Source organism: Neocloeon triangulifer, unplaced genomic scaffold, assembly GCF_031216515.1.
Source record: "Neocloeon triangulifer isolate White Clay Creek 2 clone unplaced genomic scaffold, ASM3121651v1 ptg000014l, whole genome shotgun sequence".
Lineage (NCBI taxonomy): Eukaryota > Metazoa > Arthropoda > Insecta > Ephemeroptera > Baetidae > Neocloeon > Neocloeon triangulifer.
Window position 1 is genome coordinate 28912363 of NW_026775556.1, and position 16624 is coordinate 28928986.

Genomic DNA, 16624 nt, shown 5'->3' on the forward strand with positions numbered 1-16624 from the left:
ATTTCATTAAGTCATCAACGAATTGACAACTTTTAAAATACGTCATTCACATATTTATACAATTTACAAATCAAATTTACAACTGAAAAATTCGTTCAGATTTTTTCAGTTTCACTATTTTCAGAAATTTGTACATCTGAATTATCTCGTTAGATATCAATTCAGCACAAAATGACGCGGACTGAAGAGCCTGCTCTAATTTTTTCTCCTTTTTTCTGCTTGTGAACACATTCAACTACGTCACAATTTGTATTTTTCTACTTTTTGTGCGATGGCTGTGCGCGCTTAATTTTCTGGCTCATTTGCATCAGAACAGGCGACACAAAAGCCGGCCTGCTTTTTGCTATTCATAACGAGGTCTTCTCTGTGGCGCGGGATCTTTATTCGCGGTGCTTTCTTTTTGTGTCCAGGTACTACGAGACCGGTTCCATCAAACCTCGAGCAATAGGGGGCTCGAAACCCAGAGTGGCCACCACACCGGTGGTTTCCAAGATCGCCGACTACAAGAGGGAATGCCCGTCCATCTTTGCCTGGGAAATCCGAGACCGACTGCTCTCCGAGGGCGTGTGCACCAACGACAACATTCCTAGCGTGAGTACTCCTTTTTTTTCAATATTATATTTGCACGCATTTGATCGGTGGAATTCGCCGACGCCGGTAGCTTTTTTGCTTAGCGAGAGGAATTTCCAGCTCCATTGCGGAGATCGAGAGACGCGGGCTTTAATAGCCTCTTATATTCTTAACGTCCATTGCGTGACTGCCGCGAATTTCGCCATTTTTTTTTTATTTCGGTTCGGACTACGTGGAAGGTCACACACGTGGTCAGTTGGGAATTATTATTATTATTTAGAAAAGTGATTTAAAATTACCAAAAATCACCAAAAATAATTTTAGTTGCAAATTGTGTTTATTGATATATCACAAAGGCAATTGCTGCCCATAACGGGATATATCATTTATATATTCTAAATTATACAAATTCAATACAATTGAGTGAAAAGATGATAATTTCACAAACAAAATTTTCCAATTACAAAATACAAACAAAAAGAAAAATAACAATAATCAAGTCGTTTGGACTTTTATTTTTTTTCTGGATGCTGAAAACTTGCGTTTAGATGACTGCCTGCATGATACTTCTGAATGCCGCTTCGTTCTTTTGCTCTTAATCCTGGTAAAAAACTGCAGCTTTTTAAAGCATTGTACTGACAATGAGAAGAAATCTTTTAATTTTTCTCCAAATGTGGTAGACTTAGATTTTGATGGAAAAAGTCCTAGAAAATATTAGATTTGATATTTTAGCAGGTCACTTTTTAAAATTTTTTTATTATTTAATTTTTGGTGTAGCATTTAATTGAAAAATTTGTTTAATTTTTTCTCTTAAAAAAAAAAAGGAAAAAATCGTTCCAGTGCTACAAATTTTGAATCAAATTGACTCAATTCGCAATATAAATATTTTAAAAAATTAATTTTGATCAAAAGGAGTTTCTCTTTAGTCTAATAAAAATTTTTTTTAATGAATAAGAAGGCAGACAAAAACTTAAATAATTCTGCGTGTTCTTAAAGTGCCCGCTAATAAATAAAAATTGCTTTTTATAGTTTGATTATAATGGACATTTAAATCTCAATCCTCATTCAATAAAAAAAAAAAATGATAATAAGTAATTTTTTGATGAAAATTGTGGCTTCAAATTACTGCCATAACTGCCTCATGTAGCGCTCTATGATATATTTATGTACAAAAATACTTTGAACAAACAGCAGATGTTGCGAACAATATCAAATGAAAAATGGCCTCCTTTGAAATATTATTATATTATTTATTTCCCGCTGGGCACAAAAAGCGGCGGATCCTCTCCTCTTTCTCTCTCTTCTCATCCGTGTATTATAAATAAATGTACGAAAATGAATCGCGACCGCATTTGCGAGTGTGCGCTCGTTGATACACTTTTCGCCCCGGCTTACAAAAGGGGCCGAAAAATGGCTCGGTATATTAATATTTAATACACATTTTCATCTCCAACGTACAAAGAAATGTATCGAGTTTCGCCTGCCATCAGGTTCGGCCTTTTTCTTAGCTTGCCGACCGCAAAACAAATCGCGGCATATCATTTTAAAAACCTCATTTGAATAATTGCCTTCATGAGCCACGGATTCGTCATTTTTAATCGAAATGACAATCAAAAGAAATAAAAATCAAGGGAAGATTTTCGCTTTTGTTTGCTCAAAATGCGGTTCGCTTTCGCTAAAGTTCATCAAAACTATACTCTCTTGACTCTCGTAATCATAAAGAGCGCGGCATCATCTCGTTATAATGCACACAATAAAGTCTTCCGCCGACTAAATATTAGCTTATGAATTGTGTGTAGTAGTAACTCTACTAGACGAATCTCCCGACGGCTCTCTCTCGCTGCTTTTGTTGTGTGTGTATGCAAAACTTTCGAGAGGCTCAATCTCTCTCCTGCCTGCCTCCTGCAGCTATGAACCAACTCAGCACTTGACGGGATAAGATAATTTATATATTTGACTAATGAATAAAGGAGCAGAGCACTCTCAAATTAGAAAAAAATTCGCCCACTTACGCATTTTATCGATTAATATTATTCAAATGCAGAACTACTACATACAATTATTTTAGAATTTATAATGATTACAAGTGAATTGAAATTTTTTAATTAATTTGAATAAATATACTTTCTTGAATATTTAATTAAAAGATGAAAATTGATCTTTTGAAAGCATCGCAGTTTCACTTGCTCAAATTTGGAAATCACCATTAATTCATCATTTTATTGAATGGTAACACTCGAGGTGGATTTCATAAAAGATTGAAACCGGGCGAACCTCGTTGCAAAGAAAAAATGAAAAAATAAAGGACAACTGACCCCAAAGGCGACCTGCGGTCTGCTGGTACTTTAAAACCTAGGATTTCTTGTGTCCGACTAAAACTAAGTGGGAGGAATCAATAAAAAATAAAAATAAAATGGGATTTTTTAATTTTAATAAACAAAAAATTGCAGAAATTAATTAAGCAAAAGAGTCAGTCAACAGCTTCATACTGTGATTTTGGCAGAAATTTCCAGGGCAATGAACCCAAAGACTTTTCTGGCAAAATCACAGTAATCTGCCGCACTACTGGTTAGGACAGCTGTTTCGGCCAATCCAGGCCTCATCAGCTAACCTGAGTGCCGGTCCTCTCCTTTCGGAGAAGTCCGAGAGACTGATGCTGAACGGTGGCTGCTGCGGGGTTTTTTTTTTTTTTTTTTTTTTTTTTTTTTTTTATTAAAATTAAAAAATCCCATTTTATTTTTATTTTTTATTGATTCCTCCCACTTAGTTTTAGTCGGACACAAGAAATCCTAGGTTTTAAAGTACCAGCAGACCGCAGGTCGCCTTTGGGGTCAGTTGTCCTTTATTTTTTCATTTTTTCTTTGCAACGAGGTTCGCCCGGTTTCAATCTTTCATCATTTTATGTATGTATTAAAATTTGAAACTGAAATACATTAAAATATTTTAACGTAAAATTAGTTACCTTTTAAATTTATTTAATATGAACATAAAGTTAATTTAACTATTGATATTTTTACTTATTTTATCATTTTTACTTGATTTTCACGAATAAAATAATAAAATTTACCATTGGTGGTCGCGTGAATACTGAAATTTTTATTTTTAATTGATTCAATTTAAATCTTAATAAATGTCAACTTCAACTGCTGAGAGATGCGTTAATATAATTATTAATATCACGATCCTTCTCAAATTTCAAACATCAGTGAGTGTAATTCAATTCAATTTTCAATTCAATTCAATTTTGCAAAATTTTTGCAACCTACTGGCCTTTAGTAAGATGTATTTTGACGTTAGACAAATTTTTAATTGTATTGAACAATATACCAAATATTTTGAATTTAAATTATAAGCGCCCGTTTAGTGTTCCATAGAATAAGGCAATAATATAGTGAAATTAAAGTTTTATTCTCACTAAATTTGCGGTGTAATTTAAAGCCTTGGTAGAAAAAAAACTGGCCTTCCGCGGAATTAAGCAAGGCGTAATGGCATCTCATTAATAGACCAGCACGCGCAAACGACGTCGCCATTAAATTGGCCTTGTGGCGCTCGTCAGCAGCGCTTTGGTTTTTTGTCCCGCGGCAAATCCCAAAATTGCTCTTCGCTCCACCCGTTGGACTGAAATTTCTCTCTTCTTTTTGTGCTCAACACCACTAATTGAGAGCAGCTATAGGGGGTGGCGTTTAATTAAGCATTTTTTTTTTTTACTATTTCCCAGACGATTGTTAAGCCGGTAATATGCAGGGCCGCTTTTCATCTGGTGTTGACTGCGAGTGGATTCGAACCGCATGCATGCAGTTTTTGAATGCGAGCAGTTAAGCGTGGCTCGATTCGTGTCCACTGATATGTGAAATAACGTGGGCAGGCTGCATTTTCAGTCCGCGTGCTCGAACTCCACATTAGGGTGCACGTTTAATGAAGCCATCCGTCGACGCGCTTTCTTTCTGCATAACTCGATTTAAAATTAGCCCACTGCTTGATATGTAAATTTAATTTGCGCAAAAGGATCAAGAAGGAAATCTCTGCGGTATTTTTGTCAAATCGAACGCAACCCCTTTTCATTATCATTAGCCGGTTTTATTTGGAAGTAACCAAGCGTGCAACCCCTTATCAGCCGCAGCTTTTTACTTGCCTAATCTTTCGCGTTCTGTCGCCGACATGTAAGCGCGGACCAGCAGCGTCGCGAAATCTAATTTTAGATTATCTGCTTCAAGTGTTTAACTCGATTTCTATTCATTCAGACCAAAATGGGAAAGGGAAGAAAAGATAAGTTTGCTTGATGAATCACTTTTTTATGTTTAATTATAATCCATCAATTGTAGTCTCTTTAATTTTTGTCCCAGTTTTAAGCGTTAAATTTCTAAAATCACACGAATTTCATACAAGTTTTTGTTGTAATTTTTTATATTTTAATAAGAAAAGAGTAAATTATTTAGAGAAGTTGATTGTTATCAAACGTGGGTTGACAAAAAAAATAATTATATAATAAAATTAATCTGGGCTCACTGCGGTATTTTTTATTTGAGAAGTTTTAGCAAAACTCTTACTTGTGGTAGTGCCGTTTTGTCCAAAAATTCCTTTCTTTTTAATTAAATTGTTTTCAATAAATGAAAAAAAAATGATGTTGTGTAAAAATTAGGACAGTTAAACATAAATAATAAATAATTAAAGCATTAATTTTTGTTCAAATACATGCAATCATAATATGATTCAGTATTCTTTTGATAAATTCAAGTTTACCGATTTTAATTTCCTTTGAAATTAGGGAAAGAAATTTATACAAAACATGAAAAGTTTAGTTCGAGATGTCGCGGTGAACATCAATGAGCGAGTGTCAATTGCAAACCGACAATAATTGAAAGACGCGGGTCAGCAGCGAGAACAATGCACGTGACGTCAGAGCCGGCGGGCGAGCGCGGACAATCTGCGTGCTCGTGACATCATCCCTAGCATTATTATTTCTCGTCAATGACACAATACGCGTTTTCCGCGGTTCTGTATGACAATTTCTCGCCTGCAGTTTCGATCAATCGGCGTGAAATTTCTTTCGCAAGAGACTTGTCAATTGATGCGCGGAAAACAAGTGACGCGTCCGCCGATTTGTTTGAATGGGACGCAACAAAAAGCCATTCACGAACGCGCGCTGCAGCAAACATTGATGAAATGTGTGTGTGTACACGTAGCGTGAATTTATTCACTCAGAAAACACACGGGCCGCCGACGCGTTACGTAAATTCTGTTATTGACACCAAAATTTCGCCTTTCGCCACCCATTGTTTGCACTTCATGCGCGCCGCTGCCGTTTTCAGTTCGCGCAAAAAATCGCGGCATTGTTATCGGAAAAATTGGAAATCTCTCGAACGGCCTGATTGAATTTCAGAACTTTTGTTGCTAAAAAGCAATCCAAAAACTTTCAATATACATAAAAACGTAAAAAAATATTAATCTTCTATATTAAACAATTTTTATTGTTTATAATATTTTCATTGTTAAATTATTTATTTTTTACATTATTATATTTAATTCTAAATTAAACCTTCTAAATATTTAATTTTTACACATACATTTAGGATGTTTTCATTATATTATTTATATTTATAAATATTTATTAAAAACTCGTAGAAATTGTTTTGAGTAAATTATTTTTTATCTTAAAACTTATAATCAATAGGTGGGTTTCAATACTGTTGAATTTGATAATATAGCTAAATTAACAAGAACAACGATGATAAAAAAAAATTAGTGAAAAACATTTTCAAAGCTTACTCTGTTGACGTTATATGCGTTTACAAATATTCCGCAGTGAGCCTTTTATTACAGGAATGGTTTTTACTTGATTTCTACTTTTACGGAAATTTTTCAAATTTTTTTTCTATCCAAAATCTGTACTTTACAACGTCAGTGCCCTCGTTGGCAGCGGTCACATTGTATCGCGCCATAAAGAAATTGTTGTACTCGAAAATGACAGAAAGGAATTACTGCAGACGTGCAATCGCCACTTTGAACTCTGAGCGCGCCTTTCAACTGCTCTCCTCTCCGGAGAGAGACCTTCTTACTATGGCGATGGACAAATAATTTCCACTGCTCCAGACGCAGTGGAGCGTCTCGTCGCAACCATTGTGCGCCCGTTCTTTGAGATTTTCTTCACAAGAGAGAGATGAGTTAAGAGAATCTGGGCTATTTCCTTGGCCTGCGAGCTAATTGTACGCGTTCTTGCCATTGTGCGTATGACGAGAGACGACGACGCAAAGAGAGAGAGATGTGCCTTTTCAATAATCAAACTGGGCTGGCTGCGGCGCTAATAACCGCTCCTCCTCTGGCCATCCTCGCTCTTTAATGTTGGCCAAGAGAGAGAGAGAGAAAGACAATGGCCCGAGAAGATAAATCAGCACACATTTCGAGACTTGCTTGGCTGAGTGGGTGGGTGGGTGGGTGAGAGAACCAACTTATAAAGACTTTCTGCCAGAGCTTATTGCACTCGTCGCTTTATGTGCTGTCAGCTACAGGATTTCTCAAAGACAATGCCAATGCTCCATTGTCAAAGACTAGCTTCAAGATGATACCTAGGTATAGGAATTTTGCCAAGTACTTTCAGTAGGCAGATCGAATAAGTATAATATGGGAAAATATGTGCTGGAAAATCGCAGGTTTACGACACGGGCGAATACGAATAATTAGTATTATTTTTCTCTTATTGGCTTGTTTTGCAAAAGCTTTATAGGGTAAATTGTATTTAAAGATCCACTCCGGTCATTTGTATTGCTCTCTATTCTGAAAGATTGCTAAATTTCGAGCATATCTTGTGAAAACACTATTTGAAAATTCCAAACCGTTGCGTCTCAATCAAAAGAAAACCTAAATACGAGTGATTCGCGCGAAAAACGTGTGAGAATTGAGTTGCCAATCAGATCCATCAGTTTGTTCCAAGAAACTACAGAATTTGGTCACATTGGCGCTGCTATCGCTGATTTTGCCAAGTTTTCTGCAGCGCCGTGGGGCATTAGTGGCAAAATCAGCGATCGCAGCGCCAATGTGACCAAATTCTGTAGTTTTTGGAACAAACTGATGGATCTGATTGGCTACTCAATTCTCACGTTTTTCGCGCGAATCACTCGTATTTAGGTTTTCTTTTGATTGAGACGCAACGGTCTGGAATTTTCAAATAGTGTTTTCACAAGATATACTCGAAATTTGGCAATCTTTCAGAATAGAGATAAATACACTTGACCGGAGAGGATCTTTAATAAAATTTAATAAATTTGGTACAAGAACCATCTTTCCTTGTTATTTTATTTCTATTACATTATTTATAAATTCAATTTACTGCAGTTTTTTATATTTTTAATAAGAATATTTCTGTGCACACACCAAAGAAATTATATTTTCCATCTCTTTTCAATTGAATTTTCCTCTTATTTGCTATACATTTCTTAGTCGTTTTTTTCCTAGGTCTCGAAATAAATTGATTTATCACTCTGGCAGATTTCCAGCTTATTAAACCCAGCCGGGGCGGAAGAGAGGACACGATTGTATGCGTGAGTCGCACACACAGCACCTGGTGTTTTGTTGAAAAGTCTTAATTCCTCGCGCACTCACTCTCGAGTGGTTCCGAAAAAAGGGCGAGGTAGGAGGAGTGCGCTCCGTGACAAGAAAAACGGCAGCAGATTGGGAAAATATTTTGAAATATAAGGGAAAAATTTATCATATCTGCCGCCGACCGAGAAAGAGAGAAAGAAAGAACGAAGGAGCAGAAAACCTCTAAAAGTTTCCCTCTCCGGCTGCTCTGGTATATTTTTTCTCTTCTTCTACAGTTTCCACTCGACTGAATCGCTGTCCCTACTCTTTTATAACAAAAATAACATTTTTCCCTTATCATTTTTTCCTATTCCACCAGCAGGCCTCTGCACGTCCCGCGTTTTTTTTTCTTCGTCTAATGAGATGATGGCCATTGACCAGTCAGCACCTTCTTCTTCTTCTCCTTCGAGAGCAAAAGTGCACGTCGGTCGACTCGAATAACGAAGTAGGGCGTCAGATAATGACGAGCGGAGCGCAAACACAAATCAATTTTGCACCGGCCGCGACTGGAATTCGCGATGACGGCGTTAAAGTATAAGAAAGTTGGCCGAGGCAGTTTATATAATGCGGCGGAAGGGCGCTGAAGCTTCGCAGTTTCTCTTCTTTTCTTCCGTTGGATGGATTCGAGGCAAAAGTTAGTTGCCCATATCGAGTGTGCGCACTCAAGCGTTAGTATCAAAACCCACACCCCGTGTTACTCGTCCATATTGATGATGATAACTCATCCGACAACTCCATTCAGCGCCACCATTTTTGCCCCGAGCTAACTCGATGGGATGTCAGCACTTTTGGGGTGCAAATCGAATTAAACACGACGAATGAATCTGTCACGCCTTAAATTCTTTTCGATCGGTCTGCGGCTAATTGATTAATTCTGTTGCGTAATTTGCACTGTCAAATGAAATTTGACACCTTTGAACATTTTTGGAAATGAATTCAATTATTACGTAAGCAAAAATTGACACAAATTGATTAAGGGAAATTATTGAAAAAAATTGCAATTCTGAAAAAAAAAATGGAATGAGAAAGCATGAAGGTTTTTCAATGTCAAAATGTGAAACAAATTTTAAAATAATCATTACAAGTTTATCAGGTCTTATTTTTAAGTTTTTCTAATACTTTTTAGTTTGTTAAATAATTAATTACATCAATATACTAAAGAAATTTTTGCGTCATCTGCACTGCTAATGGGATTTTTTTGCATTATTTTTGTTGTAGAATTTATATTTTTTACTGTACCATTAATACTTTTTTACATGAACAAACAATTAATTATTTTTTGTTTGTGTGGAAAAATAGACTTTTAATAAAAAATCTCTGCCTCTTTTAAAAATAACAGTTCTATCATAAAATTCTGTAATAAGAATAAGATTTCAAAGTTCTAAAAACTTAAATTATGCCACAGATAATATAAATAAACCCTCTTTGTTAACATGTGATCAATTTTTCATGTTAGAATTTCAATTTTCCGTTATAAAAATTTTTGTTATGACAAACTTCAAAAATGTTTTGGTAGTTGTCAAAATTTTCTCAAATCACTTTTCTCCCGAATAACTAATACTTGAATTACGACCTTTTATTTAAGACTTTTTAGACTATATTTGCTTAAAAAGATTGTAAGTGTAACTTTTGAACTAAAATTGGAGTCTAATAAGTTGACTCTTTCGCCAGACATTTTTTTTTTTTTATCTTTAAATATATTATAATTCCTACATTGGGCTAATTTTAGTGTGGCAAACAAATGAAATTAATTTCATTTCAGCATGAACCTTTTTCCCAAAATTTTATTCAACTTAATTTAAAATTTCAAAGGTTCGTATTTCGTGCCACTTTTAATTTATACTAATTATATACTAATCTGGTCTAATGTGAAGCATTATTATTGATTTCCATGTTCAGCTCTGTGGGAACAAATAACCCACTTGGCAGGCTTGTTCGTTAGCGGCGTCCCCGATGATTTTGTAGTGCAAACATAGTTGGAACATGATTTATTCACATCCCCTCAGCAGCATCAACTACAGCACACGCGAGTGTTTGCCATCTTTTAGCGTCCTCCCAGCTGGCCCCCTGCTTTATATATATTTATTTATATTTGGCGCTCTCTTTCTCTCTAGTTTCGTGCGCAGCTCGGCGCATTATTCGAAAATTTTCCACTCCAACGACTCCTCCCCCAAGCAACGCGAACGCACGCTAAGTCATTTAAAGCGAGAGAGAAGTGCATCATCAACGGCCAGCATCAGATTGGCAAAGATCGTCGGGCTCCTTGAGTGTTGACACACGCCCGCCTTGTTTCGCTCATTTGGGGGCGACACTAACGGCCGACAACGCGTGCCGCCTTGCCAAAAATTCACCGCTGCACTTGTTTGCTCCTTTTAAAGAGAGATATATGCAAAGAAAAAGTTAAAAAAAAATATGCTTTCAGGGATAGATCATTTGATTTTAAAGAAAATAAAAATAAATTAAAACAAGTTTTCAGTATATTTAATATTTATTTTAAAATAGTGGGAGCATTTTCGTAATTTCATTAAAATTTTTGTTGTGCGATTTTAAAGAATGTATTACAAATAATTAAAAAAAAAAAAAAATGGAAAATTGATTAGAGAAATGAATTCAAATCGACTCAGAGATCACAACTACCAACAGTGTGACTAGTCAAAAATCTACAAATTGCAGTGATTGAAATCTTCTGCTTCACTGAACCCCATATTGATTATGATAGGAAGGAGAGGTTTATAAAAAAAGCTTCTCATTTTGAACCAAATTATTTTTTCTTTCCTATTCCATGCGTTTAAAAATAAACAAAACACGTTTATGTCTGTTGCAGGTGTCGTCGATTAATCGGGTGCTGCGCAATCTGGCCGCACAAAAAGAGCAGCAGGCGTCCTCGCAGAGCGAGTCTGTCTACGACAAACTGCGGATGTTCAACGGGCAGGCCCCAGGCTGGGCCTGGTACCCCGGGACGACGCCGACGCCGCACCTCAGCCTGCCGCCAAACCCGACGGCTGCTCTTCCGTCGGCCGCCCAAGTCACCAGGGACGACCTGCAAAAGCGAGGTAGGCGCATTTGCAATTTTTTTTCGTCGTCCAAAGTTAATTAGCCGTTTTAGAGTGGCAAAAAGCGCGTTCGTTAGCGCACGGGTCACTGTTTATAATTGAGTAGCTGAACAAATAAACAGGTCAACTGAGCTACATAAATGTTTGGAGCAAAAATAAATATTTATTTGCGCCGCACGCACGCTCTGCGATTTGAGTGGCCACTTTGTATTTTCTATGACAAACAGATTGATTGACTTTTGGGATTGCGCGACAACTATTTTTGGTTCATTTGGGTTGCAAATTTTGATCAATTTCAGTATTTTAATTGCCAATTGGACAGAGATTGATTTATTTTGCTCTAATTTCAGAAAGCATTAAAAAAATCAAATCGCACTTTGGCAAAGAAAGGGGATTAGCTAAATATTTTTGTATAAATATTTATTCTTCTTATGTTACAAATTGCAGTCACGGAATGGAGAAAATTTGATTCTGGAGTGTTTTCTCAATGAGTACAATTCAAAAAATGACCAGATTTGTCAATTATATCAGGAGCACCTCCTTAAAAATGAGATTGTAAATTAAAAACCAAATCAATTTTTGTTATTCTTCTTCCACTTCACATTTGAGCGTTCAAAACACAAAATAAGAAAAAGAACTTTGTTGAAAGGAGTAGATAGAACGCTCATTGTTTCCGGAACACCTTTAATGGTAGAAAGGGTGCTCTCTCTTTTTTGCCCGGAGCGCCCAAAATGTCTCGGAGAGCATTTTAAAGGAATAAAAGTTAATGACGCGATACATAATTATACAGGGAATGATGATGGTACACACGCGGCGAGCACGGCGCGCACACAAGTGAAGAGGACATAATTACAGGCAACGTGCTTAAGAGCGCTTTTCATCGCAGAGAGAGAGAGAAAAAACAGCCGAGCACTTGACTCCACATCTACATATACACATTTTTCTCTCTCTGCGGTTTTCGACAAGGGGGCGAGTGGTGAGCTCGCTTGCTCGCTCGAGCTCTCTTTTCAACCCCAGCCGGCATTGAAGGCAAAGAGCGAAAAATGTTCTTGAAAATTTATTTTATAACAGCTCGCGAAGATTTGGTACGCTCGGTTGGCGCAGGTGAAGCAAAAGAAAAGCCTAAATCAATGAGCGTGTTAAGAGACGCTGCTGGCTGAGTGCGCGCAAGCGTGATGTGATGCAATTTTCCCTTTTAGCTCTTCTCTCTCTCCCGCCCGGTCGGATGGTATTCGCCCTTTCAAAAAACCACCGAATAAAATGAACGCCAGCCTCGCCCGCCGCCGTCGCGCGTTTTCATCAAACACACTTCATTTGTGATTTTGTAACAGGTTTTAAGCCTGCCTGAGCGCGCGTGCCAATCGATTTTCCGCCAATCTCGCCCTGCTCCGCCAACGAGGTGCATCTCGTAAATTTCCCCAAAAATTATATTGGTATTTTTACATTCTTTTTCGTAGATGAGGAAATATTTTTGCCTCAAACAAATACAAATATTGTACAGCTGCCGGCGTGAAGATGAAAGTTAGGCAAATTGTTGAGCACGAGTGCGGTGCGCGTTGCCTACCTCTCGCCAAACTATTGATTGAACGTGCGCTGGTGAGGTGTAAAACTCAATGCTTTGATTCAGTTTCAGCGCATTTGTAACACTCGCGGCAAGAGGAGTTGCGATTCGGTGAACACGCTTCTCTCTCGGTTCTTTCCAAACGAATGAAAATTGATTCTGTTTAGAATCACACAACATGAAGTCTCTATTTAATAATTTATTTATTCTCCATTAACGCAAATTAAAAATTAACATGTTTGTTTTTGGGCAGAACATAGCTAACGTAAAAAGTTGAATTAATTTATTGAAAAAAATTATTTGCTTTCAAAACCTTTATTTAAGTTATTTTTAGAGGGCATAGTACGAAAAAGTATATTTTTGGATAATCTCTAGTTCTTTATTATTGCCAAAACATACCATCACGTACAGTACTTTTTATTAAATTGTAGCAAAAACATGGGGTTTTTATTAGATTTTTAAGTTAACAGTTGAATTAAATTAAAACTAATTTATTTTAAATGATATATTTCTTAAATTAATATAACTTTTAGAGTTAAATCAGTTTTCTATTAAAATTTTATTTATTTTGTTATTTTTTTAAAATTTTCTTTTAATATAATTGGTTAATTTGTAATTTAAAGTAAATTTAAAGATTAATTTCTAACATGTAGTTGATAATAGATTGAAAATTGAATTAATTAAGTCAAGATTGCATTGAACGTCAAGAATGAAATTTGATAGTTATCCTATAGTACGTGTAGTCTGCAATCGATGCCATTTGATGATGAAATTCGTAAATTCAATTGATTAATTTTATTAAACTTGGAGAAGAAAAAGTACAATTTAATTAACGTTCTGTGTTTTTTCAATAACATAATTAAATCGTTAATATCTAAATACTCATCAGGATAAGCCACTGGAAAATGGACTTGATGAGAGGAAACACAAGTTTCAAATAAATGAGCAAACAGAAGAGAAGTACAGAATTGATTTCACGCTCGTTCATGCTGGAAAAGTGGCCACAGAAGCGAGAAAAGCGTGCCCGTGTTTTATTTAATAATCAATATAAGCCCGGCGAAGCAAAGCGCGTTACTTTCGTCGGCGGGTGCAAAGCAATTCTTTTGCTGCAGATCTAGTCCGAAAAGCGAGAGTAAGTTGTCGGCGAAAATGCGCCCCTAGCTCGGCTCGATTGGCAAATTGTGAGGCAGCGAGGCGTGCGGCCAAAATGCACTGGGCGATGCAAAATGGAATCAGATACGCAATATTTTTGTGCACCACCACCCTCGTCGGTTCATCTCCTCGGGCTCATTTTGCGGGGGTGCGCCGGGGGTAACCATGGAAACGGTGTGGAACGCCGCTGCTCGGATTGCCGCCACGCGGTGCTTGTTCTGCCTCCCCTGTAGCAGATTGCGGGGCCCGAAAGAGAGGGCGAGGTGCTCCTCCTCCACCCCCGCTCGCTGCTCAGCCACCCTCCGCCACCCCCGGTCGGTAGCAGCGGCAGCAGCAGCGAGGGCCCACTGATGGAATTTACGACCAACACAATTACGTGTTTAGATGGAATGAGCAGTCGGATGGAAGAAATGTTTGTTCATTTCAGCCGCTGCTGCCACTATACGCAATCTCCCGTCGACGCTCCTCCCTGATTAGGCTAGAATTTTAATTAAACGTCAAAAGCGCCAAATTCGCCTTTTGTTTCGCCGAATCTTCCGCGCCGATTGTTTTTATCGCCACGCTTCTGCGCCTCCTCTTTCATTTGTGTAGCTCCAAGGGCAGCGCCACCGAAACGCGCACCGGCATTTCCTCCCGATTTAATATAATCGTTCGATTGGATTGTGAGGCTTTTTGCGTTCCTGGAATACTATTTATGTTTCATATTTATATGAGAAATAAGGCTCAAATTAAAATCACAGTTTCCCTTGAATCTGCAACTTCTTTGATATCATGTGATTTATCAACTCTGCTCATTCTGTTCTCATATTTTGAAATTCTGTAATGTGTAATGAATTGACAAAAGGCAACTTTAGAGTGATACAATTTATTTTTTGTTCCGTTTCCAAGAAAACAAAGCAATTATATATTAGTTTGAAGAAGTTGACACTCGAGGAGATGATCATGGAAATGAAGCAGAGATCGGGCCAGGTTTTTTTTTTTTTAATAAAAACAATTTTTTGCAACAAGGAAAAGCCCGATCTCTTCATTTCCAATTATACATTTATTTAAAAGTAAATTTAATTTCGTTGAATAATTTAAGAAACCAAAGTGAGCGAGAGTTACCAAAAATTCTTAAATTTGATGTAACAATTTGGACAAATAAACAACAACAATAATAATAATAATTTCTTTAGCTTTGGAAAAATCAAGATCCAAGCCAAGTTTGTGTTGCTCTGTTTTCTTAATTTCTGACTTAAAATTAAATTTATGAAATTTTGAGATGGAAAAGTAAATTGGTTTTAAATGTCTCAATTAAATGGCAAAAATGAATGTCATCGTTCTCAGAGGAAATATTTTTATTGTAATTTCAGAACATTCGCGTTTCCCATTAAATAAGTTTTATTGTAAAAATAGACAATCATTTTTTTTTTCAAAATAAGCTAATGCTTTAAATTAAAATAACTTTCATTTAAACAAACAGAAATTATCATTACTTTCAAGAAATTTCTGTCACTTCTGATTTTCGTCTACAAATTTGAAAATTTAAAAACAAATATTAGAGAAATGTCAAAATTTTGGTCACAATTTCTGCCTTTTTTTACGCTTGATTATTTTTGTAGCATAAATAATATTAATTCATGAATTCCACAAGTTTATGTAAGTGCTTATTAAATTAATTATTCCTCTCCAAGTGGTCTTGGGCGCACCTATTATACGCCCGCATGTCACAAATTAGTAGGTAAATTTAGAGTGGCGCTGGGCGAGCGAAAAGCGTCGCAAATGCGGTGGCGTTTCACGCGTTTAGCAGCGAGCCAAGGGAGTACGAGCTGGTGGGAGATGCGAATCTAATGCTGCCGGCGTGTGCTGCTCTTTGTTTGCAGGGGACTCCGACAACACCTCTTTAATCCATATCACTTGTATGTATGCACCTTGTTCTAAAGGTGTGTAATTAAGCATGGCCCCGCAAAAGCAAACACCTTGCCAGACTCAACTGTGCATGAGACACAAAGAGAATTTTCGTTCCGACTAATCCTCTTGCTCAATATTGGGGATACGCGCCGAGTGAGCGAGCGTATCGCCCTGAACTCGCATACAATTTAAGTACACAGGCCACTTTTTCATACTCGAGTGAAACCTTACCAAGTTGAAGAACAAAAAGATTTTCGTCTCATTTTTTTTTCAGATGACCAAAAAACGAAAAGAAACTACCGAAAGTTTAACATATTTTCTGAAGAAAAAAAGGAATTCAGAAAATTTCAATGTAACCAGCAAAACCATTAGCGGAAATGTTATTTATCTTAAAAACGAACTATTTAGTATGTAATTAAATGAAAGAAGCAAAAGAGAAAACTACATTTTGTAAATAGCAAATTTTCCCTACAAAAATCTATTAATAAAAATATCTTCACAAATTATTTATTTATTAACTAAGTGAAATAAAGTCAATTTATATCCAATTTAAAATTATTGTATTGACCGAGAAGAATAAATATTATTAAAGTGATGAGTCGAAAGACAAAACTTCCCTTGCAATACGCGTTTACATTACATGCCAATATTTTTCTACTTGAACATTCAATTTATTGCATTCTGCAAATAATTATTATTATTATTATTTATTCTTCTCGGTCAATACAAAAATTTTAAATTGGAAAAAAGAGAAGAAAGGGTTTACAACTAGCAGATGTCTGCTAAAACGCCCGACATCAAAAGAGATACGGCCGCCGCGGTA

The 16624-nt window shown here is 36.6% G+C and overlaps 1 protein-coding gene across 3 annotated transcripts in view; it reads left to right on the forward strand.

Annotated features, from left to right (window-relative positions):
• The window catches only part of LOC132201954 (paired box protein Pax-6), a 58281-nt gene that overhangs the window by 34017 nt on the left and 7640 nt on the right, over nucleotides 1–16624 (forward strand). For all 3 annotated transcript variants that reach the window (XM_059628525.1, XM_059628524.1, XM_059628526.1), the window contains 2 exons: nucleotides 411–591; nucleotides 10970–11198. In XM_059628525.1, coding sequence (XP_059484508.1) covers nucleotides 411–591; nucleotides 10970–11198 — 410 coding nt within the window. The remainder of the gene's footprint in view (nucleotides 1–410; nucleotides 592–10969; nucleotides 11199–16624) is intronic.